A 25,257-nucleotide genomic window follows, 5' to 3' on the forward strand; every position below is an offset into this window, starting at 1 on the left:
GCCGTTCTCAACCCTACTGCTTTATTCAATAACTGCTTGTCCTACACAAGTACAAACACAATATAGCCCCAAAGGATACAAAGTTATACAAAACAAACAAACAAACAAACAAAAATCTGTATAGTATTGACTGTACAACTGGTGGTAAATTCTTTGCCTCTCCCTGGGTGAAGCCCAGCTCATCCAGCCAGCATGGTGGCTTCAAGCCTCCCTCTCTGCTTTGCAGTTTCCAAGGGGTTGGTGCTCAGTCGCTCATTTGGGATTTGTAAAAGCACACACACTGTTTCACTGCAGATTGAGTAGGAAGATTTTGCCAACACCCTCAACAAAAAGGTGAAACAAATCACTTAAGGGGGCAGCTACAGGATATTTCTTAGGATTTGCAGCTTCTTCTCTGTAGTATCATGTTAACTGGGCTGGACCGTTTTGGGGTGATTGCCTAGTGTCAGCATTACAGAAAAGCTTACTCTGCAGAAATCAGCCATCCAGGGGAACTGGAATAAAGCAACAATTCTGTATTGAATTAAGTCTCAGGCAGGTCTGGCTTCCAGTTGCCCTGAAAAATCCTGTGCTGGCACCTGGAGATCAAGGTATGTGGCTCAGTCTTACTCACTGGGGTTCTGAACTAGCTCAAGATTTACATGCTGCTCTGTACAGCGTGCTAAGCGTTTACAATCACCAAGCAGCAGCTGCTAACTGGAGAAAGAGAGGCTGAAACATCTTTCCCTCTCTCTATCTGGAAAAGATACTTTTGCAGCCTTTAAAAATCAAAGCTATTTTAAAATAATTTCAATTCAACGCCAGGAATCCAGAAGCCTCACAGTAAAGGTTACTGGCCAGCAACTCATGCTCTCTCCTCTTACACTGCCTTCACTGCCAGGATTATCTCCTACTCCTCCTCACCCAGACTCATTATAAAAAAAAGATACAATATTCCACCTGATGGGATTTAAGTTAAAAAGTAAAAAGCTGTCCAGTCCTTTTGCTTTATCTTGAGGAGTTTGAGCTGGAGCGGCTGCGATGGCGTCTTCGTCCAGGAGACCTGGATCGGGATCGCCGGCGAACAGGGGACCTGCGCCGAGGAGACCGGGACCTGGCAGGGAAGGAGGAGAAAGCTTCCATTAGGAGACAAGCAACAGGTTCAAGTAACTGGTCGGCTCAGCTACCAACTTTTTTAAAACACTTCCCTGCCTCCTGCCAAAATCCTTCACATCACAGGAAAAGAGCTTGAGCAAAACACAGCTCCAGAGAGGACATAGCAGGAATATTCTGGATATCCCCCCCTCTGTTTAAGGAACTGGCAAAAATTATTAATAGCTGAACAACAGACAAGAAACTTATCTTCTTCATCAAGGAAAATGAGCTCAGATCCTACATCAGATCCTCCTTCACCTGAAGTCATTTTTGACTCATGAAAGAGTGATATTCAGGGGAAGGATTTATCCAAATCCTTTCAAACTACAAGGAAGCTCCTTAGAGGAATCTTACTCAAGAAGCAGTTCAGCTTCAAGCTTCTCAGTACTACAACCAACAGTCACCGCAGTACAGCTACCGCTCTGACAGAAGTTCCAGGCACAGAATAATAACAGACCTTTAACAGGACAGTGAAAGTTGGAGTAGGAAAGATAACAAAGGAGGAAGGAATGGCAAACCTGCATCTGTGAGACTTTAGCAAAAAGCATGTTTACAGGAGCACCAAGAAGCCTCCTGGATCTTGTGCCACAGTAACTACTGCTCATCTTTAAACCTGTGGCTCAAAGCAATTCAGCAATCAAGTTACTACTGACAAGACATTTTGAAGACATGTAAACACTGAAGACTCAGAACAACTTATCTGAGCACAATCAGGCAGCTCCAAGTAGCACAACTGTCAGATCACACCTTGGGGCCAGTGTACTCCACTCACCTGACATAGGACTGCTTTTTGGTCACATGCCCATTCAGTAATAAGGGAGGGAGGTATAAGGGCTTCTGAAAAACAAGAAGCTGGCACAGCCTGCCCCAAGTGTTCTGTCAGCCAGAGTCTGTTTCCACTTCACCTTGAAGCCTTTATGCCGAAGGGGCTCCAGGGAACAGGCTGGGAAGGACAAGACGTTTCCTAGAGACTGTGCTCAGGGTACAGACCACAGTAGGCATCCTAGAGCTAAGGAGTTAGAAACTGTAACCCAGGTTCAACCCTGTTGATGCCCAAAATGTGTTACTGTCACTTGGCAGGGGAAAGTCACATCCAACAGGATTGCCAAGTCTTTCAGTGATAATGAGTTGCTACTGAGAAAGAAAAGCGTTGTCCCAGCTCTCACCTCCTCCTCATACGAGGGGGTGACCTGCGCCACATTGGCGGCGGTGGCAGCATCCTCCTGGGGGGGCTGAAGCGTCTAGGAGGGGGTCGAGGCCGTGGTGCCAGCACAGCTGTAGCCGTGATCTCCTGACCGTCAATCTGACCTTTTTAGGGAATCACAGAGACAAGGAGAAATATTTTTCAACACTAACATATACACATCATATTACTGCAACTCATAGCTTTGTCACAAGCAACTGAAGTGGGATCAGCCCATGGTGCTCCACACCCTGCTCAGGGGCTATTCTAACAAAGTCCACACACCTACTCGACTTCTTTACCTAATCCCACCAAACTGCAGTTCAGATGTAAACCTGGAAAAGTTTTCACAGCTTAAAATAATTTTTTTCACTATTTTGAAAAAAAAGATTATTTTTAATAGTTCTGTGATTTCTTGGATCTGTCCTGAATCTCACAAAAGCCATTTGGGCTGAAAACTGACAGTATTTTACATCAGTTCACATAAGACAACCCTATCACCTCTAACTCATTTTCTGATCAAATCAATCTACTCTAAAGATTTTTAAAAGCCCCCAGCCTCCTTGCAGGTCAGCACCTACCTCCATCCATGTGTTTCAGGGCTTTCTCAGCATCATCTGGGTTCTCAAACTCCACATAAGCATAACCTTTGGAGAGGTGTGGGTTTAGCCTGTCAACTGGCATGTCAATCATTTTAATCTTTCCATAAGTGGAAAAAATTTCCATGATGTGATCCTGCAAAGAGAGAGCGAGACTTATGAACACAAAGCACACTCACCAGCCAGGTTTAGCTGGCACAGAGCTGTAAATCCACAGCACATCATTTTTTCAACAATCTAAACCTTTTAAACAGTCTAAACCTCTAAACCCTGAAGACCTTTAAACTACATTCTAGCAAAAACAACTCAAGCCAGCCCAGCTCTCTGTAGATCCTTTATTAAGAACTGCCCAATATCCATTATGCCTCCAAGGCAATTTCAATGGCTGTCCCAAATTCTATAGTTTTCTCCCTAGTAAAGCAGGATGTAAGGTCTGGAATATTGACAAAACAGGCAGACTTCTTAAGCACTACAGTGTCTCAGAAGCCTTTATGGTATTTGACTCAGTAAAATCCTACCAAAATTTTCCTCATTGATCAACCAGGACACAAAGAAACAATAGCAACATCTTAGCAACCAAGAAGTCTTGAGAGCTTTGAAAGAGAAAACTCACACATTCTCACAGAAGACCATGAATGCTTGACTACAGGAGAACATGTCATTATTACCTTGGTCACATTTCTAGTGAGCCTTCCAACATGCACTTTTGTGGGTCTAGGTGATGGGCTCCGCCTCTTCCGCTCCTTCTCATCTCTCTTGGGTGGCTTGGACCTGGTTTGGACAACAGAAAACATTTACAGTTTTCAGGGAACACGCAGGACAAAACCAAAGCCAGTCATTCCCACTTGATTAAAAATACCATTTTTATTGAAGGGCATCTTTGTCCTGAAGAAGTTACAGTGTTGAGGTTGTGGTGAGGGTGTTCTACTCAGAAACACCTCAGGACTTGCATTTGTCTTGTCTGCTTTTGCTTTAGAACCTTTTGAAATTTGAGAACTTTTTTTGCAACTTTTCAGCTTCACTGCAACTAGGGTAACAAACACAAAATTTAGCAAGCACTTCTATGAAGTTGTGGTCATAGTTAAAGCATTTCTCAGTTGTTAACACAAAAACTTCTTTGCCTCAACAACTGAAGAGACAAAATAGGGCCATACACAGCATACCACAACCAGGCAAATGAATGGATTTGATTATTTGTGTTTCTGTATCCTCCATTCACTACAGAGGTCCAAAATTGTTAAAAAATCTATTTTAAATTAATTGCATATCACAGTGCCTTCCCAGTTAAAAAAATCCAGAATGAAACTTTAATCTGTAAAAACATAAGTATGTAGGAAATTTATATTTATGCTTCTTCCTAATCTTGAAGTCCATAAATGGAGTGATACACTAAAAACCCCACAATGCCTTAGGCAGATTTTATCAGGCTTCATCACCTTATGCAAAGGAAAAACTATACAGGCATTAAGATAGTCTGATTCGCATGTCACCCTTACACGGGCTTCCTCTGCCCTCCTTCCTTTTTTTTAAAAGTAAGAATATAAATATATTCTTATAATATATTTATATATATATAATTATACACATATAATTATATATTATATAATTATAACAAAATTTACTCTTGTAAATATTCTTTATATTCTATAAATATAAAATTATTTTTTAATAAACAAGAATATAAATATACATATATATACACATATATCCTGGTTTTAGTTCTGACTTTTCTGTTAGTCATGGCTGCAGTGTATAGGAACTGAACAGCTTTAATGTAATCTAAGCCCATACTACAAAGGAAACACTGATCAAAACCCTCTTTAAAAATGGTCTTTAAAATCTTTAAACTCTTAAAAATTAGATTTTTAATCTCTCTTTCTACAGGGCGTTTGTTTGGATTCTAAGGAAACAGAGCACACCTATTCTAACAAAATTCACATCTCTAAGTTATGGAGAAAGCAAATGGTCTTCAGAGAACAATCTGTTCTGATCACAATCTTGTATTCTACATGGAATTAACCTGACATCTGGCAATTCCTAGAAAACAAATAAAACTCACTTGGAGCGGGACCGTCTCCTGTTGTCATGTCTCCGTCGAGAGGGACTGGGAGATGCAGAAGAGCTGCTGGAACTGGAACTGCGTGAGGTACTGGAGCTCCCAGAGCGGCTTGAGGCAGAAGAGGAACTTGAGCCACTGCTAGAACCAGTGCTGGAACTGGACCCTGAGCTGGAAGTTGAGCTGGAACGGGATCTGTTTCAAGGAGGAGAAGAACAAAAATTAATGGAATACCCAGAAAAATAACAGCTGAGAAACTTCTGACAACTACAGAGAGAGTAACTGTGACTGAGGCTCCACAGCTCGCCAGGCAGCCCAAGAAATTCATACCTAAAATATAAACCCTCTTAAGTCAGACAAAATCATACAGTGACTAACACAACACAAGTTTTCAACAGGCCCAAGACTACCACAAATAAAGCTACTGATTTCTGAAAATGCTGTCATTTTGTACATAAAGTGCCCACCTAGTACTGCTGCTCCCGCTGGAAGCACTGCGTCTTTTGCGTGTCTTGTCCCGACCACGATCCTTTTCACCCGATTCCTTAGTGGCTGCTTTATCCTTGGACCGGTCCTTCGATTTCTCTTCAGACCTGTCCTTGCGCTTGGTTGGTGAGGGAGCCCTTCAACAACAAATTGCAGAAAGCATTGCTTGCTTACTAAAAAAAAACCTAGACAACAAAAAGCCCTATACCCAAATAAAGAATAGGACAGCAACAAGAAACACTGAACTTTGAATGTTAACTCAGGATCGCTGAAACTGTGGAGTTAAAGCTTTAGGTAATTCCAGAAACTTTAGAAAAGGTTCTAGCAAACTCTTCGTTTTCAATCCTGGTAACTCCTTTTCCCCTTCAGAGATATCCAAAGCAGCACTGAATGAGGCCCATGTCTCAAATCTCACTTCTAACTCCTCAATTCAGAAAACCAGTTCTCTCTTTGCTCTAGATAGGAATGTTTGCCATGTGAGGGCTGCATCTGTCAAAAAATGTGCAACATCTATAAACACGTTGTATTTCAATTATTCCATGGGGATTGTTTAAAACCTGCATCACAAACCTGCCTCCAACATTTTAATAACCTCTAAAGGAATGTGACACCCTCAACTACCAAGGAATGAAACATTCAGGGAATGAGCAGAAGTGTGCTGGAGCAGCACTGAATATGCACAGTAATGCAGGATGCTGGCAACATCTCCATCACCATGTGCAACACATGCAAACTCAGTGAAAAAGAAAAAAAAATTCTCCAGCTCACAGCATCCAACAGTCTTGTTGCTTCTGTGCTTCTGGTAAGCAGTTACTTTATTCTCTGAATTGCAACTGAATGTATGGTTGAGAAGAGATTACTTCTGAATGGCCAAACTTGCTTTCCTGATTTTCAGCTTCACAGTTTTCCCTAATACACCAACTGCAAGAAGCAACACAAATGAATATTCACAAACCCAGCTCTCTGCACAAATCAAGAAACACACATGGCGTTTCTGCATGGAGGACAGGAAACCCACACCACAGATGTGCCACTAGCAGAGCTTGCTGGGAACGGAAATGTCTCCTCTAGCACCAGTGGCAGGAGGAAAACAGCTTATGGACAATCCCACAGGTGTTGCAAAGGGAGCCAAGACAAACAAATTTGTGTAGGTCACTCAGCTTTAGGACATTTCTATCCAGCTCTGTGCCTCTCCAGTACAAGGTGTGAGGGGGCTGCAGTTCAGAAAGCCACTGCATGAGCCGAGCTGGGCAGTACAGAACAGACAAGTTCCTGGTTTCACAGACCAGAAAACTTTAGATTTTTCCTTTCATAAAATCACTGGGTGACTGGGTTGGTATAGCGTGAACCTTAAAGCTTATCACTTTCCAACCCTCCAGCCATGGGCAAGGAAACCTTCCATTGCACCAGGTTGCTCCAACCTTACCTTGAACAGTTCAAGGGATGGGGCTTCTCTGGGCAACCTGGGCCAGGACCTCATTACCCTCAAGGGGAACAAGGAAGAATTTCTTTCTAATCTCTAATGTAAACCTGCCCTCTATCAGTGGGAAGCCATTCTGCACTTCAGGCCCTTGTAAAATGTCTCTCTCCATCTTTCTTATAGGTTCATTTCAGGCACCAGAAGGCTGCAATTAGGTCACCCCATTTTTCTTCTTCTAAATATCACATAGCCACATTTGAGTTATCTCTGCCTACACATCAGCACAGGTCCTGCACCTGTGGACTATTAGAGTCATGATGTTATTAGCATACAAAACTATCTGTTAGTGCCCAAGAGTTGGATCTGGTTTTACCCCTTCTGGGAGAAGTGAAGAGGAAACACAGATAAAGACCGAATGTTTGCTGTTACCCAGACTGCTGCTGAGGCAGGAAATAGAACCACCAAATCAATTACATTGGAACAGACCTCTGAGACCATCAAGTCCAACCTGTGAGCCAACACCATCATGTCAACTAGACCAGAGCACTCAGCCCCGCATCCAGTCTTTCCATAAGCACCTCCAGGGACAGTGACTCCACAACCTACCTGGGCATCTCCTTCCAAAGCCCAATCACCCTTTCTGTGAAGACATTCTTCCTAATGTCCAATCTAAACCTCCCCCGTGCATCTTAAGACTGGGTCCTCTTGTCCTGATGCCCATTGCCTGTGAGAAGAGCCTGACCCCCCACCTGGCTACAATCTCCTTTCAGGTTTCACTGCTTACTGCTCCTTGGGACAGATGCTTACCAGCTGCATTTAGGAAATCTCCAAACTAACCAGTGTTTTTACTCCCTTCTCAGGAATACCACTGGCCAAACTCACTTTAGTTGGAACCCTCACCCCACCCTGTGGGCATTTTCACCTACACAAGTTCAGGCATTCACTGGAAAATGTAGGAAGAGTAAATCACAGTCCTCACACAAAGCTGTACAATACTGCATTTCTAAGAGACATGCTTCTTCCCTGCAATCAAAAACCTCTAACTCTCTAACAAAATAACAGGTTAAGGGCATTCACCCCAAAACAGAAAGTCTAAGAGCAATCTACACAAACTAAACGTCCATCTCACACATTCTGCTTCAGAGACATAATCTGCACACTCAGAGCAGCCGTTTTGTGGTAAAGGAAGCAAACTCGCTCGCCCCTGGGCTTCCCGTATGGCTACAGGTGAATCCTTTACTGACAGTTTGCTTCAGGTCTTCAGCTGCAAACCGGCAGAATTCCTGGTGTGGAGGGTTCGGCGCCAGGCACTTCTCTGCCCACTACGGCCGCTCGGCCCAGCTCTGGGGCCGGCGAGGCGCGGGGCAGCCAGATCCGCGTGTCGTGGATCCGGTACAGCACCCGTGGAGCAGGGGGCCGCGAGATCAGCACAGCAACACGGCCCTGGGGCCCGCACAACGCTCCTCCCGCCGGCCGGGCCGCGGCAGCGCCGACACGCGGGCCTGGCTCCCCGGCCTCCCCGCCTCCGGCCGCGGCTCTGAGGCCCCATCCCTGACACTCGCGCCGCCATCGCCTCTTGGCGGCCCCAGCACACTCCTCCCGGCGCCCCGCGAGGCGGAGGGGCCCGTCGGGACGCGGCCTGGCCGCGGCCTGGCCGGATGGACGCGGATGGCGCGGATCCCGCCCCGCACTCACATCCTCGGCGCCGCCGTCGCTCCGCGCCCGTCGCACGAGATTGACGCAAGCAGGCGGGAAGGGGCAGCGCTGGCGCGTGGTGATGGCGTCACAGCGGGGGGCAGGACGGGTGGAAGGGCTTAAAGCGAACAGCAGCGGGGTGAAGGAAGGGTGCAGCTACACTATGAGTGGTGAAATAAAAGTTCCTACAAACCCTGTCCTGTGTAATAATAGTAATGACAATAGCAGCTGGGACTTCAGCTCTGGATTTTAAGAGCTTGACAACCTAGCAGGCTGCAACTGCCACACTTGAATTCTGGGCCCACCCTGTCACAGGTGCAGGTTGCAGATTCACAGGACACAGATTCTGATTTGAGGTGGTGGCGGATTTAGGGACGGCACTATCGTGAGGGGATTTGCCCTCTCAACTGCAAGAAAATTGGGAAGATGAGAATGAAAGACTTAAGATTGAGCACTATTCAGTGGTATTTCATGTCATGTGGGAAGGATATCCTCTCTCTCCCTGCCAAATGTGTTTGCTGTGAACTTAAAAGGAAATTTGCCACTGCAGGCACTGATCTTCTGACCTGACCACATTGGCTGCCTGACTTTTGACTTCAGAGGAACAAAGTCAGAAGTGTATTTTGATCCCATCCCTAATGCAGGACATTAAAAGTGTCTTTCTGAGACAAAAAAAAAATAAAGTTCCTTCTGAGAAGCAGGTGTGCTGATCTACTGAAATGTATGGCCACAAGCACATCTGTTAAATTCCTAATGACAGAAGCTTCACCTCTCGAATGCAGTGCGAGGAAATGTCCCATCTACCTCCATCACGGATATGAGCAAGACCAGGAAAGGTGTCTGAAAACCCATGTGTGGCAAGAAGGAAAATAGGCTTATATTCTGTTCTGCTGCAAAACCAAGGGATATTGCATAAAACCTGCCATGGAACAGGTTCAGAAAACAAACAAAACCCCAAAGAAAGCAAAAAGGAAGATGTTCTTCACACAACATCTTGTTAAAGGGCAGATTTCCCTCACAGGCTATCTATGGACATGATTTTCTGAGCCTGAGAGTTTCAGCCTGTCAGGGGCTCATCTGCTTCCCAGGGGAAAAGTTCCTGGGAACAGTTTTCTCTCAAGGATTGTTTTATTGTAAAAAGATTACATTTCTCAAAACAATACTGAACAGATGTTGGTGTGTTTTCTCTGTTCCCACCAATGGGACTAAAGTGGGTGTTGGTTTATTGTCCAATCATGTAACCTGGATCGAAACACCTTATAAAAGGGGTTAAAAACCCCTGAAAAAAAAGGCTTCTTTGCCTCATGAAGAAGTGGCTGTGTGTCTGATTGTCTGGGGAACCCTCAATACTTCGTGTCCTTCAGCGTCAACTATCTTGTAGTCTACAGAAAGTTCACATGGGTTCAATAAGAAACTATTATTATGTCATATGGCATTATGTCAAATGAGGACTATTTGTAGACTGTCATGATGAGCTTAGAATCATGGAATCATTTCGGTTGGAAAAGCCTTCTAAGATCATTGAGTCTAATTCCAATGCTATCCCCACAGCACCGCCAAGTCCACCACTAAACCATGTCCCCAGGTGCCACATCTACATATTTTTTTGAACACTTCCAGAGATGGCAATTCTACCACTGTCCTGGGCAGCCTCTTCTAATGCCTGACTACCCATTCTGCAAAGAGTATTTCCCTAATACACAAACAAAACCATCCCTGGTGAAACTTGAGGCCATTTCCTCTTACCTTGTCCCTTGTTCCCTGGGAGCAGAGCCCAACGCCCACATGTCTGCACCCACAGTGTTTACTTTTTTCTCTCTCAGTTATGGCAACGACATAAAGGCTAACTGATCCCAAAGTCCCCTGCACACCCTTATTCTCCTAACACAATAATCATCTCTCCAGGGGTGGGCAGGTGAAGTCACTGAACCAGCAGAAAAATAATAGTACTGTGAAAAACGTTTCCTGCCAGCTGTTAGCTGCAGCAGGTCTTGCAGAGTTGAGCCGCAGGGCCAGCCCCGGGGCAGCGTGTGGGGGGGTCTGATCCGCTTCCAGGGGCTGCCAGCAGCTGGCAGGACTGAGCCTTTAAGCCAAGCCTGAACGAGGAGAGACATTGGAACATCTCAGGGGCACTAGCACAGATGAGAACAGCTCAAAGCACGTGTTTGCTTCAGTTTCAGAGCGAAAGGCTCCGCTGTGGCCTCTGCCCCATACCGGCAGCCCGGCTGGCACATCGCAGCCACCAGCCCCACGCAGGGATGGAGCTGGTGCTTCCAGGGCTGGAAGGGACCTCTAGGGATGGCAGCGCTGCATTCTGTGAGGTTTCTCCTGTACCCTCTGGCACGGGTGTGACCAGCCACGCCTGGGCTGTGCTCCGGGACGGGACAGACGGCTCTGTGCCCTAAGGTGACGCGATTCCTGGCGGCCCTGCAGCTCGGCTGCCCCGAAAGGGTTACGAGAAGGGCTCCGCCCTCCCTGTACATTGGTGTCCTCTTGGGTGACCTTCCCGGCAGCCCTTGCTGGCTCTGCCCCAGCCAAACAAAGACGGCAGGAGGTTTTCAAATAGCCGCTTCCCTGAAAGTTGGCTGCGGGAGGGCCGGGCTGTGCTGGCACCTGCCTGGTCCCGGCCACTGGAGAACGTGGCAGCGAGTTGGTGCCGTCGCCTGAGAGGACCCCAGTAGCCGTCGGGAGTCCCTGTACGTGGGTGCTCTGCCCATTTGCTTCTGTGCATTGAGCTGTTTTGGGTGCTGGGAGTGGCGTGGGGAAGGATGAGAGGAACTCCTGGCAGTGGTGCGAGCACAGGAAGGGTGCAGCAGGACAGGACTCCGGGGCCCGCGCCGTGTGGAGCCTGGTGCGGTGCTGAGGTTCGGTGTCGGAGCTGGCAGTGGCAGGCCCGATCTGAAGTGCTGTCCTCCAGCCACTTCTTGAAATCAGAAGCCTGCCCAGCAATCTTCCAGCCAAGTGCAGGTTCCTTTAGATACTGCCCGTAAGTTGCTGGACGAGCAGGAAATGAAATAACAGAGCTGTGTGAGTGTTTGGCTCTTACTTCAGTGTTTTTCTCTCCCTTCCCTCCTGAACTCCCAGGCTGCTGCTGAAGACAGGCTATTTACAGCCACCTCTGCAGGTGAACTGCTCTGCTCCGGTGCCAGTGGGGTTGGGGCTAATTGTATCTAAACTCTCCCGGAGGCTGAGGGCGCTTCTCCCGTTTGTTGCACCGATTTGCAATTGGTGTTTTATTTGTCCATCCTATTCATTGGCTTTGCGGTGGCGACTACAGAGCTCTCCTTGAGGCCCCGGGGATCCGGGTGATCAGTGGGTCACTACCCACAGCAACACTGGCATTCCTTTATCATGGTGAGGTGTGAGTGCCCTGTACCAGGCATTGCTGAGCATTTGTGGGGATTGCACTGCAGCACTGGCTTAACCCACAGCCTCTGGATGCTGGTGTTTTCCCTGTGCTGGAAGATCTTTGATCTGCCTCCCTGTTCAGTCTGTCACTCCTGCACCTCTGTGAGAGTAGAGGTAGATGTGTGTCTGGCTCCAGAGGGCACAGTCTGTGTGGCTTCCTTAGAGGAATTGCAGGATGGGACATTTGTCTTCTGAGGACTTGGAAACTTTTCATCCAAATGTGTAGAAAGAGCCTTGGTTATCATTGCAGGGAGTTGAGAGAGTTTCCAATGGCTGCATTGTTAAGTAGCTATATAGATTTGGAACAAAATTAGGAAATTTTGGGAGTTCCTCTCTAATCTGCAGAAGAGTGTGAATTTAGCAATTTAGCTGAAATACTTATAGGCCTATGAAATCATCTGCCACAGTTTCTGAATATCTGGCCCTCTCTCGAGGTCTAAGGCTATTCTTGCAGTGCACTCTGGTAGCTACACCATGAACAGGTTTAGTACTTCATTACTGACTGCCCCTGGACGTGACAGTGCGTACATTTGTGTATTTTGGGGCTTTTAGCTTAAAAACTGTGCCATGATGCTGGTTTTCCTGCAACACTCTTATGCCCTGATGCTGTAGGAATATACCTGCTCAATGCTAAGCTTAGTCAAACATCCTGCTTTTACCACAAGGAATAAATACCAGGTTACACTTTGCAGTGATTTATTTGTTTCCTCTTCAGGCATATGAAAGACTGGAAATTCGAGGTGTGTTTGTGGTATAGCCAGTGCAGCTCTCTCTGCTGGAAGGGCTGTATCTCTGGAGAGCAGTGACTCAAAGTGCATAATGCTTTACAGAGAGGCACAGGTAAAGGCAGGGCAGTGAGATACTTGGCATTTAGTATTCTTGTCTGAACCTTGATCAATTTGTTCAGTGTTGAGGGCAGAGATAGATTTTGGAGCCAGGATGTGAAATCTAGTCTGCTCCTCTTCCACAGGCCTTCCCAAGTGCTCTGTGAAAGCATCTTGTTCCTTCATGCTGTGGTTCCACAGTTCTTGGTATCATGTTTGGATGCTCCAAATCATTTCTTAATGCATACCTGACCTTTACTAGACGCAGCATCACAACCATGCTGAGTTTGTCAGACCAGGTAATAAAATGTTGAGGGTGGCCTCTGGATTTTGGGCTGTGGGAGAGTCAATCCAGTGCAAAGCCTTTTTTTTCAAGGCTATCAAAGTGTGATTTTATACAGTGTCTCTGCTCTGTGGTGTGTGGCCTCTGACCCTTTCACCATTAGGGAGGATTTTCCAGTATTCCTGATACTGTTCCCTTTCTCTCTTCAAACATGAGGTAACAGTACTAAAACCACTAAGTGTTGTTACCCTGTGCCTCCTAAACATCCCAACACGCTCCTCTTTATCTTCCCACCATATCTCTATACCTCTATTCCCCAATGAGCTCCAGGCTGTAGTGGCATTGTCGGAGGCAAGAGCAAACAATGTGTATCACTGTACTCACAATTTTTTTTGCAACCCCCAAAACCGTTAAAGAAACCTTGTGGAGATCCAACTTTCTTCAATGTTCACATTCTGCAAATCTTAAAGTATAACCATAATTTTTTTGTGTTTTCCATGTGAAGATCTGATTTTTAAAGTGTGGCCAGGCAGGGGTAGCTCCTCAACTGCTCTGAAAGCACAGCCTAAATGAATGAAGCAGTTGTCAGAGCAGGTGATAGAGCTGTGGGCTCTAAACAGTTCACTTCAAATCCTGGACCAGACACGTAAGCTTTTCACTGCCATTCTGATGTCTGAAGTACAGCTTGATCAAAATCTTCTGAGGTTATCCCTTCAGAGGGGAGCAGCTCAGGTAGCAGCAGCACCATCTAAATTTATCTGAGCCATCACCTTTTGATAAAACCTGTAACAGAGCTGCTCCTTCACCAATTTTACAAAGAAAGGGCTGTGTAGGGTGGGATGCAGCCTTACTACACTCAGCACTGTTAGGTAATATTATTGCTTTCATAAGGCTTCTAAAATCCCACAGAACAGTGGCACTGAGTAAAATTGCGACCTAGGAGAAGTGACCATTTTTCCCTGGCGCAGATCTTCCTGCTTTGACAACATTTCAGCATTGGACACCTAATACTGTTCATCGTCTTCCAAGCAAAATTCCACTGAACCACCTTGGCCAGATAATTGCCATTCTTAGGGCTGTCCTGTGTGGGGCCAGGAGCTAAACTCAGTGGTCCTTGTGGGTCCCTTCCAATTCAGGTTATTCTGTGATTCTGTGAGCCCTTTCTGATTACTGGTCTCCACAGAGCTAAGACTTCCCAGTCTGTCCCTACATCAGTGAAACTGTTCTCTGTATGAATAGCCAAGAACTATCCATGTCCCTTCCAAGCTGTGCCAGGCAGGCTCTGGAACAGGACCCAGAGGGCAGGAAGCTCAGTGGAGGATTGTCTTGCCCATGGACACATGGCTGTGTTCGGAGCGCAGTTCTCTGCAGGGTGAGGATCTGGGCATTCCTAGCAGACTCACTCCTTCCACAGTTCCTTTGCTCTACTTGATATACTTCTTGCTGTTTGAATCCATATCTGAATCCCATGTAAGCCAGCACTGTCTTCCCTGTGCTTCTGGGAGATGTTTTTAATAATTTTTTTCCCTTCCAAGATGATGCAGAGTGAAAAAGGACTTGTCTTGCCAGGTTTTGCAGCAGCACCTGCTCAGAACACTGTGGGAAAGCAACAAAATAAACAAGATGGATGAGTGTCCCTCCCCAGCTGCTTGCAGCTGCTCCAGCTTCCCAGGGTGTGCTCTGGGTGTCTGAGAAGGAGGTCTGGAAATCAGACACAAAGGAAAGTGGGGGCAGAACCTTGTTAAGCTAATCACGAGGCCCAGATCTGAGAGATTTGGCTTGTGTCTTCTTACAAGGTCCATGAAGATCAATCCCCTTTTGGCAACACTGAATCCATTGTGAATGAGGTAGACTGTTTCCGATGCCCTGGTATACTGGCATTGCACTGTACAAAGAAAATTTAAAGGAAAGAGACATATCCACATCCACCTTTGTTCTTCATGATCTTACATGGGTCTTCATGATCTTACATCTTCCTAGGACAGGAGTGTTTTGCTCTCTGTGCAGTACAGGAAGCCCTTGAGCTCAACATGCTTTGGGATGTAAACAACATAAAGTGTCTGTTTTCAGTTGCTAAGACCAGACAAAATGAGCTGTATCTTCTTGCTCTGCCTCTTCATACTCCCTGTGGGTCACAGCTTTTGCTTCTCTCCTTCCTCTCTTTCAATCACATCTGTTCTCAGCATCAGCAATTTGTCTCTCTAGTGAAACCTGTTGCTCCACCTCTGTACCTGGTGCCCCATGACTGTTTTGGTTCTGAAATGGTGGATGGCAGCTTGTTGCTCTGATTAAGACCATCTGTACATAAATGTCTCCATCTCTCCAAGGCTGTTTCATCTTGTGGACCAGGCTGGCTATGGGTGTGCTGTGGTGCAGCTGAAACAGCCATTGAAAAAACACAGCCCCAGAGTTGCACAGCTACCTGTGCCATGTCTGTTGAAGGATTAGCTCTTCCTTGCTTCGCCCCAGCATGAATTCTGGAAGCAGCTTTGCTTGTACCTCCCAAGGATAAAAACTGCCTGTGTCCAAGAGCAGCTGTGAGATGAATGGGAGAAGTCATTCTTCCCAGACATGAGCCAATTCTGTGGTCACACAACTAATGTTTCATTCTTGGGGAATTTGGCATTCAAAGCCAGGTAATCAGGGCTTCAGAAGAACTGCAAGAGAGACAAGTGGCAGTGGCTGGTGTGAGTATTTGTGCAGGCTAGTGAGAGAGCTCTACTCCAAGGACTTGCAGGATGGATGTTGGGGAGGTCCTCTCTCTCAGGTTCACCTCCTGGAGTGGAGGCTTGCACAAGCACAGGAACAAGTTGTGCAGAGGAAGAGCCTGCTTAGCTAAGGCTAGTGGATACATCACTTGAGTTGTAGGAAACCTGAATTCATGCTCTTCCTCTTTTTTAGACCTTAAATCCACTCTGCTCTGAAAGGAAGTCTGGGGCATGCTGCCTTCTTTCTCCTTTTCTCTTAAGGCTGTTTCATTTTGTATGTAATATTATATGGGCCAGAGAGTATGGGAACTAAGGAAACAACCTGCTGATGGGAAGGCTGCTCCAGGCTCTGGGCTGTGTTTCTGTGGATATAGCTGCCTGGAGAGTTATGGAATAGAGCATTATCAACAGTAATACTGGGGTAAAGGAGCTTCCCCAGCTATAACTATGTACATAAAGACTTCAGGCATTGCAAGCATTCAGCAGCAGCTGAAGAAAGGGTGGCTAATCTGAAATTTGGACAGACACCTACATTGGCAGACTGCAGTAAAATTCCTGTTGCAGGTGTGGTGGTGTAACAAGGCATGCATATACAAATGTGTATGTCCAGCTGACTGTGTAAGCTCTCAAAGCCAGCCTACCAAAGGGAAAAACTTGTAGCCTGTGGTGCTGCATGACATTCCTCTCTGATTGGAACTAAGTAAACTGAGTGTTCCAGTCACCACATCTTCCCCCTGGTATCTCCATCCCACTGCAAAACAGAAGGGGTATGTGTGGGGGGAAGACACTTTCAGACCATGAGGAGCCATTGAAACTTGCAGGGGAATAATGTGTGGCTGCAGAATCTGGGTTTGCCAAAGGACTTGCAGCTGTGGCTGGAATGCAGTGTGACAGCTGGAGAGGTGGAGGCAACCAGGAACAGGGGACTTTCATTGCCCACACTCAGCTCATGGTACCTGGTCTTTGTATGAAAATGCCAGGCCAACTTTGTGGTGCTGCTCTATTTTAGAAATAGCAAAGGTTGAGTCAGTCCAGGTGAGACTGTTTCAGGATTTTCTGAAGGAGATGAGCCCTCTCCGTATTCTTGATATCTACAGAAAGGGAAGGCGTTAGATGCAGGGGTAAGCTCACACAATTGCTGTGAATTTTCTTACACAGATGTGCTCCCTTTTCCTATCCTCTTTAAAACCATCACCGGAATTAACTTTTCCCAAGTGGTATAAGAAACCATTAGAGGAACCATGTCACTCACTGCCTGGCCCTGGAAAGTGAAGGGAGCTCCATCAGTCACAGGTCTAGAAAAATCCTTGAATCTTTTCCTCTCATTGAATTGATATTTGGTTTTCCTTGTGCAAAAATTATTTGACGCCTTGAAGGCCAGGTGAGTGTAAAGCTCTCATCTCTGTGAATGCGTAAGTTGATATGGTGTGTGCATAGCATAGGCTGAAGCTCCCTGGAGAAAATACCCTCTGGAGAAGGAGAAAGAGGAGAAGGTGATGGACTCTGTGTGAAAATGGGGAGCACATTTAGTACAAGAAAACTGTAACTTTGCAGCAAGACCTGGATTAATAAAGTTATAAGTAGAGATGGAGACAGGCCAGGCTGTTGCAAAGGCTGACTGTGGGATCTTACGACTTGGCCTTCCAGTAGAGGGAGTTTATAAGGAATATGAAGAGGTACTTTTCACAAGTGCATCTAGAGACAGGACAAGGGGAAATGGCTTTAAACTGTCAGAGAGTTGGTTTAGATGAGATATTTGGAAGAAAGCCTTCCCTGTGAGGATGATGAGGCCCTGGTACAAGTTGTCTGGAGAAGCTGTTGCTGCCCCTGGAAGTGTTCAAGGCCAAGTTGGGCAGGGCTTGGATGAACCTGGGATAATGGAAGGTGTCTCTGCCTGTGTCAGGGGAGTGGAACAAGATGAGCTTTAAGGTCCCTTCCCACCCAAAGTTCCTCAAATCCAGAGAGACAATGAGGTGCTGGAGTGAATCCAGAGAATGACAATGAAGTTGAGGAAGGTTCTAGAGGATAAATCTTATGAGAAATTCCTGAAGGAGCTGGGGTTGTTTAGCTTGGAGAAAGTGAGACTCTTACCACTATCTACAATTACCTGAAAGGCTTCTTTTCCCAGTGAACTAGTAACAGGACAAGGACATAACCACAGGCTGAGCCAGGGGAGGAGTCTGGTTGGACATCAGGAAAAATTTCTTCACAGGAAGGGTTGTCAGGCATTGGAATGGGTTGCCCAGGGACATGATGGAGTCACTGTCCCTGTAGGTGTTCAAGAAAAAAATGGATGTGGATAAGACAGACTTAGTGCCATGGTCTAATTGACAAGGTGTTGATCAGTCAAAGGTTGCACTCAGAGGTCTTTTCCAACCTAGTTGATTTCTGTGATCTTGGAGGAAATTGCTGGAATGCTGTATTTTATGGAATAGACTCATACTGCTTTCACTGGTAACCTTTTGCCCTACTTGACAGGGGTAAAGTAGCTGTTATGCACTTTGTCTGCCCTCAGGATGTAAGTGAGCAGGATTGGAGCTAGATTTTGACCTGCACTTACCTCCTGCATCTCCTGCTCACCTGCTGGATTCTGACCCCCAGCCTGCTTTGCAGTGTCTTCTCTGAAATGGCTTTCCAGGTCATGGTCTACTTCTGATCAGTAAATAGGTATATTTTTAAAGCCCTGATGCAGAAGCAAGTGCTGTTCTTGAAGGATAAGGAGCCTGGGTGAAGCCTTGAGCATTGATGGTATCTCCATGGAGCTGCTGTCTACAGCAATGCCCTGCTGCCCTGAAGCCATCCTGGCCAAACTCCTCATCCTGCTGCCCCTCCAGCAAATGGGGGGTTCTAGGGGAACACTGTGAATTTGCAATCCTGAGATTATGTGGGGTTAGGGGGGCAGGGATGGTCTGTGCCTCCTGTGAACTTTCCCCAAGTCCAGGAAAGCAGGGCAGGGTGGTGGGACCTCAGTTGAGGGCTGGGGAAGGGCTGAAGGGCATGAACATGTGATGAAAGAGGGATTTGGGACAAGGTGATGGTACACAGAGAGCAACATCTTCAGTGGAGAGGAAGCTGGAGGAGATGCAGTGTGGAGTTGGTGCTTCTCCAAGCTGGTCTTCTCATCTTCTCTGTGGAGGCTGGGTGAGGGCTGCAGCCATGGTTGTTGGCTTTCCTGGCATTTATGCAAATGGTATGTTTGTCACCAGCTGCTCAGGTACTCCAGTGTTCTCTGGACGTGTCTGGAGACACTCTGGGAGGAGGGCAGAGTATATTGCCACAGCTCAAGCTCCTCATACCTGCAGCTTCAAGATGGTGGCCTCCTTGGAGCATCTTCCCTTGACATGGGGAAGGTTGAGAATTTCCGACCTTTTGCTCTTGCTCTGCAATTGTAGTGTCTGCATCCAAGGTTGTCTGTTTTCCAATGTCCACTGCCCCAGCTCTTATCTACAAGGTCCCTAATGCACACAGCAAGGCATGGAGTGGCCTTTAGACATAAACAGAGCTGGATCAAAGTGCAGCCTCCATCTCTGGAGCTAATATGTCTTTCTTTTACCATGGAACAAGTAAGACGCAAAGGAGAAAAACTCCTCTCTCAAATTAAGTGACTCCATTTCTCCCTGAGGCTGATGTCCAATAGTCTCCATGCCTCCTTGGCCATACACATTATTGTCTTTTTTGGGATCCACATGTGCCTTGGGAAGTGTGGTCTGGAAAAGGTTCTTATATTGTGTTTGCTTGGCAGCAGCCACTTGAGGTAGTCTTTAATCAGAAAAACGTTTTGCTACCTTCTGGAAATTCTTGGAAGATACTTATTTTAGTGAAGTGAAACCTGAAAGTATGTCCTTCAGGGAGCAGCTGCAGCACTGAGGGTCCAGGAAATAACTGCAGATTCAGGAATTTGGTAGAAAGTGGAAAAAACTCTCCATCATAGTTGTGTAGACACATACATGTGCATGTGTAGACATCCCTTTGTAGTACAGGCACATACCTAGTGTGAGAGGGGAAGCACAGGAATTGCAGCCATTATATCTATAGTTGTGCCTTCTTTATGAGTGTATCAGTGGTTGCATTTGCTTCTCCCAAAGGTACTGCACAGTGTTGTCTCCAGACCCAAGGGCATGCTCTGCAGCACCAGCAGTTCTCACATGGAGTTTCTACAGTTCTGCTCGCTGTGACCTTCTGGGCCATCAGGGAAACACAACGGGGTCCTGCCAGCCTCGTGCGATGAACCATCACTTGCCAGGATTCACACCAGGCTTCCTGGGACACTGTGTTCCTGCTTGGAATCCTGATTGCTTCTGGTTGCTCACTGTGCTGCTGTCAGGGTGGGATTGATGTCCAGTTTGGCACACTGGGCAGAGCCAAGCCCATCACTGTCCTCTGTGCCCTTGGCAGACTGGGGAACCAAGCTAGACCCCTCTCTCTAAAGGGGTTCTAGGTGAGCAAGGGACAGGCTTGGTGCTGTCCATATTTGTTCTGGTGGGAAAAGCCACCTCCTTCACCCTTTCCACCTGGGAACCGTGTAACTGCTGGGGATGACACCACATGGATGCAGGGCCAGCAGCCTGGCATCAAGGCACTAGCTGAGCCTGAGCACTATCACAGGGCACAGAGCTGCCCTGGGGGAGTGCCAGCGTCCCCACCACGGCTGCACTCCAGGCATGTAGGTTCCGGGCACAGGAGGGGTCCTGTCAGCAATGGGCCGTCTGGATGACCATGCCAAGAGGAGGATTGTGGAGCTGCGCAGGGCTGGGCTGAGCTTCCGCAAGATCAAAAAGGTGTTGGAGCTGGATGACATCCGGGTGACGCCGCAGGCTGTGTACCTCTTCCTCAAGAGGAAGAGCGTGGAACCAGGGTCAGTGGCAGCTGGCTGGGATGGGGATCAGCCCTGGCCCCCACTGCAGGGGCATGAGGCTGAGCCCCCCAGGCTGCTGGGTACCCAGCACCCTGCACTGCCCACTGGGGATCCTATGGACAGCCAGGCGCCCTGCTCTGCTGGCAGCCAGGACACCAAGGAAGGCATCCAGATTGTCGGTGTGGCCTCGCTCTGCAAGGACGGTGGGCAGCTTGGGGACACTCTGCCTCTGAGGCTGGCCCCTGGGAATGGTAAGGCCTGGCCCCACTGGGGTTCACCATGGCCACTTCCTGGCACTGCTGGGCTCATGAAAGTGCCCCATTCCCCGCTGGAGACCTGCCGAGGGCCTCTTTTTGAGGTGTTTCTCTCTCCATCGTTGCAGGTGATGACAGCTCCACAGGCAGAGCCCTGACTCCAGGGACTGCTCTGGGGGGCCCGGCCCCCCTTCCCCAGCCACTGCCAGGCCGAGTGCAGCTGGTCACACCCCCGACCCAGAACTCAGCCCTGATGGTGAAAAAGAAGACTCTGGACAGGGCTATCCTCCTGCAGAAAAAGGTAGGATGACAGGTAGGAAAGGTAGGAGAGTCCATGTGCTCTGGCCGGGAGCTGCTGCCATCTGGGCAGCCCTGCACAGCACCCTGCTGCATCTACACCATGTGGTAGGGCAGGCTTCTAGGGGTGAAAGGCTCCCAAAGTGCCCCCAGCCTCTGCTAGCTGCACTCCCCAGCAGTGCTAACCCTGGCACTTGGCGAATGTGTCTGGAAGCCCCTCTGGGTGGGGGTGAGGCCATGGGCCCACCCGCATTCAGCCAACACTCACTGCTGGCCATGGAGATGCCAGTCACTGCCAGGCTTGGCCTTCAACCAGCAGCTCACAAACCTCTTTTTAAGGCTTCATGTCAGTAGCATCTCAGGAGGTTCTTCCAGCCACTCAGGGCTGGAAAGCAAAATCTGGGAGATGTTGCTGTTTCTGTCCCTGCAGAGAGCAAACACAAGCCTAGCATCAGCATGGGCAGCCCCACTGCCATTCAGGAGCGCTCACCCAGGATGGATCAGCATGTGCTAGCAACATGGTGCACCAGGGGCTCTGATGGAGCAGCAGCTTAGGGGCTTGGTGGGGCTGTAGCACAGCTTATGGTGAGGTCTAGTGGTCCACAACAAGGTGATGGCTTTCTCTGAGAGCTCTTCTCTGAGCCTTGTAGCTAAGTGCAGAATAAATCTCTTGTTAAATGCCATTGAACAGGCAGCTCATAACATGTCACATTCCCTTCTCTCCTGCCTCCCACTATTCCAGGTCAAAGATGCCAGCACTCAGACTGCCTTGCCAAACCCCGTGGGTCCAGGACATCACAATCTTGCTTGGGGTGGACCCGTGCCACCCACTGCTCCCAGCTGCCCCAGCATCGCTGAGAAGCTGGATGCTGTACAGAGGGAGGTGCAGAAGCTGAGCCAGGCCCTGCATACAGTCCTGGAGCGGCAGTGTCACCTGGAACGCCAGCAGGAGCACCAACAGCGGCTGCAGCAGGAGGTGCTGATGACACTGCAGCAGCTCAGCTCCACTGTGAGCCATGGCTCTGTGCCAGCCACCCAGCCCTGTGGCCCCTTCAGCAGTGTGGCCGAGCCCTTGCCCACCATGCCAAACTTCAGCCAGTTCAAGATGGAGCTGATCTGAGCTCCTGCAATGCCTGCATGTGCCAGTGGTGTTGTGCTAATTGCAGGATGGAGCTGGGAGGAAGAACCATCTCTCAGAGGCTGCCCAAGGATTAGATGCAGCACCCAGCAGATAAGGTCCCTGGTGCCTTGTGTTCCCAGTCCTGCTGACTGGAAGGGGCTACTGGCACAAGAAGCTGAATAGTGGAAGGCTGAGGCCTTGCTTCTGTGCTGTTCATCCTGGCTGCCACTGGAGCTGGCTGGGGCCCATAGACCTCAACAGAAGGCAGTTGCCTGCAAGAAGATGCTGCTAAGACAAACACAGCAGGGACGTGGAACTCCAAGGATAAAGGAGGCTTCCTTCTCATGAGGATCAATGATGATCTTGCCCTCCCCTCCACAGAACCTTTTCCAGTAAAAATCTCTCTACGCCACAGTTCAGAACCAGTGTGGGATCAGTGTCTACATTTTCCCTACCCCTTATCTGGACAGTGAGCAGGCTGGGTCTGTCTGTGTTACTGTCACCATATGTGGAACTGCACAGGGTGGAGAAACCCATGAGGTGAGACCAGTGCTCCACACATGATGTTGTTGGAGCCTGGTATAAGCTGCTGCACCATTAGGGATAGATCAGACTGTAGGAAACAATCTTTTACTGAGCAGATTCCACCCTCCTCACCCCACAAACTCAGCAGATCTGGAGTGTGGTACTACTGTTGCCCACTGTCTGGCGAGAAATGGGCAGGACCATAACAATAAGAGTTGCACCTGGGCAGGAGCGGACTAACTGGATGTTCAGGTCTCCTCTAACCCATTTTCCTGGGCAGGACACCCTCCTGGTTGTGATCCCCAGTTGCAAGGGCCGTCCCTAGAGCAAGCTGCTGGTGGTGCAGAGTTGCTCTAGCAGAACAGGGCATGATGCTGAGAACCCCCTTGCCTAGACAAGAAGGGCACAGGGGAGGCTGATGGGCCCTAACTGAGCAATGGAGTCCAGAAGGACCAGAGACTGGCCTTACATGCCAGGAGGAAAGGTCTGATGGGGGTGGCTTTGGCTTAACACCCAGCAATGAATCCCGAGAGGAGGCAGAGCTTGTGTCTTTCCTCCACATCAGCCAAGCAGGCTTCTGTCTGAGTAGGCACCACACTTGGCACAACCTGTGCCTATGAGAAATCCCCAGCCTGTTTCTTAGGTCTCCTTGAGTCCAAGGTCAAAATAAAGGAGGGTAAAAACTAATTCAGGTGCTTATACACACACACACACACACACACAGAGCTGGACGTGTACGCACAGATGTAGATGCATGTGGCAGGTCTGTGCAGCAGTCCCAGTGCTGGACACCCCCTCTGCTTCCCTGAAACATCGCTGGCCCCAAGGCTGTCAGACCCAGCTGTGCCCAGTAGTGCTAGAAGTCTGCTGCCATGTGCCTGAGGTCATTCATTTCGATGTTGGTGTAATTTTGGGGACATCTGAAAAGCAACAGATGAAGAAAAACACATGATCAGTTGCTCTGCTCTTCAGTGCACAAGGCAGCTAATCTGCATCTCAGGTTTGAAAAGACAAAGCTGGATGACCAGCACTCAGCAGGCACAGTTTCCTATTGTCTCTGTCAACATTTTGGAGAAAAACAGAAGCAGAACAGCTGCTATACCCTGGCACATGTACTTAAAACCACTCTGGTTTCTGAAAGAGCTTCCCTAAATCTTCTTTAGGCTATTTCTTAAATTATTTTTTTTAATTTTTTTTTTTTTTTTAAATATATCTATATATACTGGGTTTTCTGTTCCCTAAATGTATTCTAAGAACTTCCTCATTTCTAACTCTTGCACATCATTCCCTTATCCAGTGCTTAAAAACCCAGTAAAAATTAATAAAAATAAACCACCTGGACTGGTTAAATAACCCATCCACTATAACATTTGTTTCAGACAGATGTACAGCCTGAGTGTTCAGCTGCAGTTTGCCTCCTGACCACATTAGGGAACACTAAGTTATTTAAAGTGGTGTCACATAACATGAAAGGTGTTTCCCACCAAGGTAATGCTAAGGTGTCTGTCACTTCCACTCTGCTCCAAGGAGGAGCTCCTCCCTCTGGCCACAGAATCATCTTTTGTGCCACAGACCTTCAGCTTTCTATTGTTCCCCCCACAACATGTCAGTACCACTGATGGCCCTTACACTGCACCTGTTGACATGCCCAGCATCATCCAGGATTTACTGGTGTTATGTCAACCTCCTGCAGAGCCTGCAGTCTGCTATGTCAGAAGCAAAGGGGCTTTGCAAAAAGGAAGGGACTTTGCTGGAAAGATGAGGAGCAGCATATTGAACAGTCTGAAGGCAGTGTAGGTGTTCACCTGAGGGAAGGAGCAGGTCTCTGTGTCAGTTAGAGAGGAGGCCCTGGGGAAGGAAAGGGTGAGGGATGCACAGCAGTTACAACGGTGGTTTCTCACCTTTTGATGCAATAAAAAGCCAGGCCAACCAACAATAACAGGAACATGAGAAATCCCATGACAAACAGGGCAATTTCCCAGCCCTGGAAGGAAGCTGAGGGAACAAAGGCAGAGAAGAGGCATTATAGCCATGACCTATCCCAGCACGGGGGGGGGCCTAGGAGGTCATGCAATCAGAGTCACAGAATGGGTTGGATTGGGCCAGGTTGGGTTGGGTTGAGTTGAAGGAATCTTTAAAGGCCATCTAGTCCAACTCCCTGCCATGGACAGGCATACCTTCCACTATCCCAGGTTGCTCCAAGCCCCACCCAACCTGGCCTGGAGCACTTAAGGGATGGAGCAGCCACAGCTTCTCTGGGCAACATGTTGGACTGTCACAGCCTCCCACTCTTTTTTCCCCTGCTACACCCCCTGTGACATCCCAGCTCTGGACACTTCCAGCCTGGATGACAGTAGCTGCTCCCAGCAACTGGGCCTCAGGGCTTCCTGGCAAGAAGCTCCCTGCTGAA

The 25,257-nt window shown here is 48.0% G+C and overlaps 2 protein-coding genes across 2 annotated transcripts; one reads left to right on the top strand and one right to left on the bottom strand.

Moving 5' to 3' along the window:
• Positions 1-2: 2 nt before the first annotated feature.
• On the bottom strand, positions 3-8,686 carry RNPS1 (RNA binding protein with serine rich domain 1). Its single transcript, XM_058849901.1, has 7 exons — positions 8,574-8,686; positions 5,440-5,595; positions 4,976-5,167; positions 3,585-3,687; positions 2,899-3,052; positions 2,301-2,442; positions 3-1,093 (listed from the first exon to the last, which is right to left on the bottom strand). Coding segments are annotated over exons 1-7 (855 nt in total). The 5' UTR covers positions 8,576-8,686; the 3' UTR covers positions 3-987.
• Positions 8,687-11,073: 2,387 nt separating this feature from the next.
• LOC131584721 (uncharacterized) lies at positions 11,074-24,029 on the top strand. The gene is made up of 4 exons (XM_058850108.1): positions 11,074-11,269; positions 19,882-20,902; positions 21,034-21,206; positions 21,945-24,029. Exons 2-4 carry the CDS (start codon positions 20,494-20,496, stop codon positions 22,320-22,322), a joined length of 960 nt encoding a protein of 319 aa, XP_058706091.1. The 5' UTR covers positions 11,074-11,269; positions 19,882-20,493; the 3' UTR covers positions 22,323-24,029.
• Positions 24,030-25,257: the final 1,228 nt, after the last annotated feature.

Source organism: Poecile atricapillus, chromosome 14, assembly GCF_030490865.1.
Source record: "Poecile atricapillus isolate bPoeAtr1 chromosome 14, bPoeAtr1.hap1, whole genome shotgun sequence".
Taxonomy (NCBI): domain Eukaryota; kingdom Metazoa; phylum Chordata; class Aves; order Passeriformes; family Paridae; genus Poecile; species Poecile atricapillus.

Coding starts and splice junctions, on each gene's coding strand:
- LOC131584721 (XM_058850108.1), top strand. CDS start 20,494: ATGGGCCGTCTGGATGACCATGCCAAGAGGAGGATTGTGGAGCTGCGC. Junction 20,903..21,033: donor GAGGCTGGCCCCTGGGAATG/GTAAGGCCTGGC, acceptor CCATCGTTGCAG/GTGATGACAGCTCCACAGGC. Junction 21,207..21,944: donor CTATCCTCCTGCAGAAAAAG/GTAGGATGACAG, acceptor CCACTATTCCAG/GTCAAAGATGCCAGCACTCA.
- RNPS1 (XM_058849901.1), bottom strand. Junction 5,168..5,439: donor AGCGGGAGCAGCAGTACTAG/GTGGGCACTTTA, acceptor TCCTTGAAACAG/ATCCCGTTCCAGCTCAACTT. Junction 3,688..4,975: donor AGGAGACGGTCCCGCTCCAA/GTGAGTTTTATT, acceptor TGTCCAAACCAG/GTCCAAGCCACCCAAGAGAG.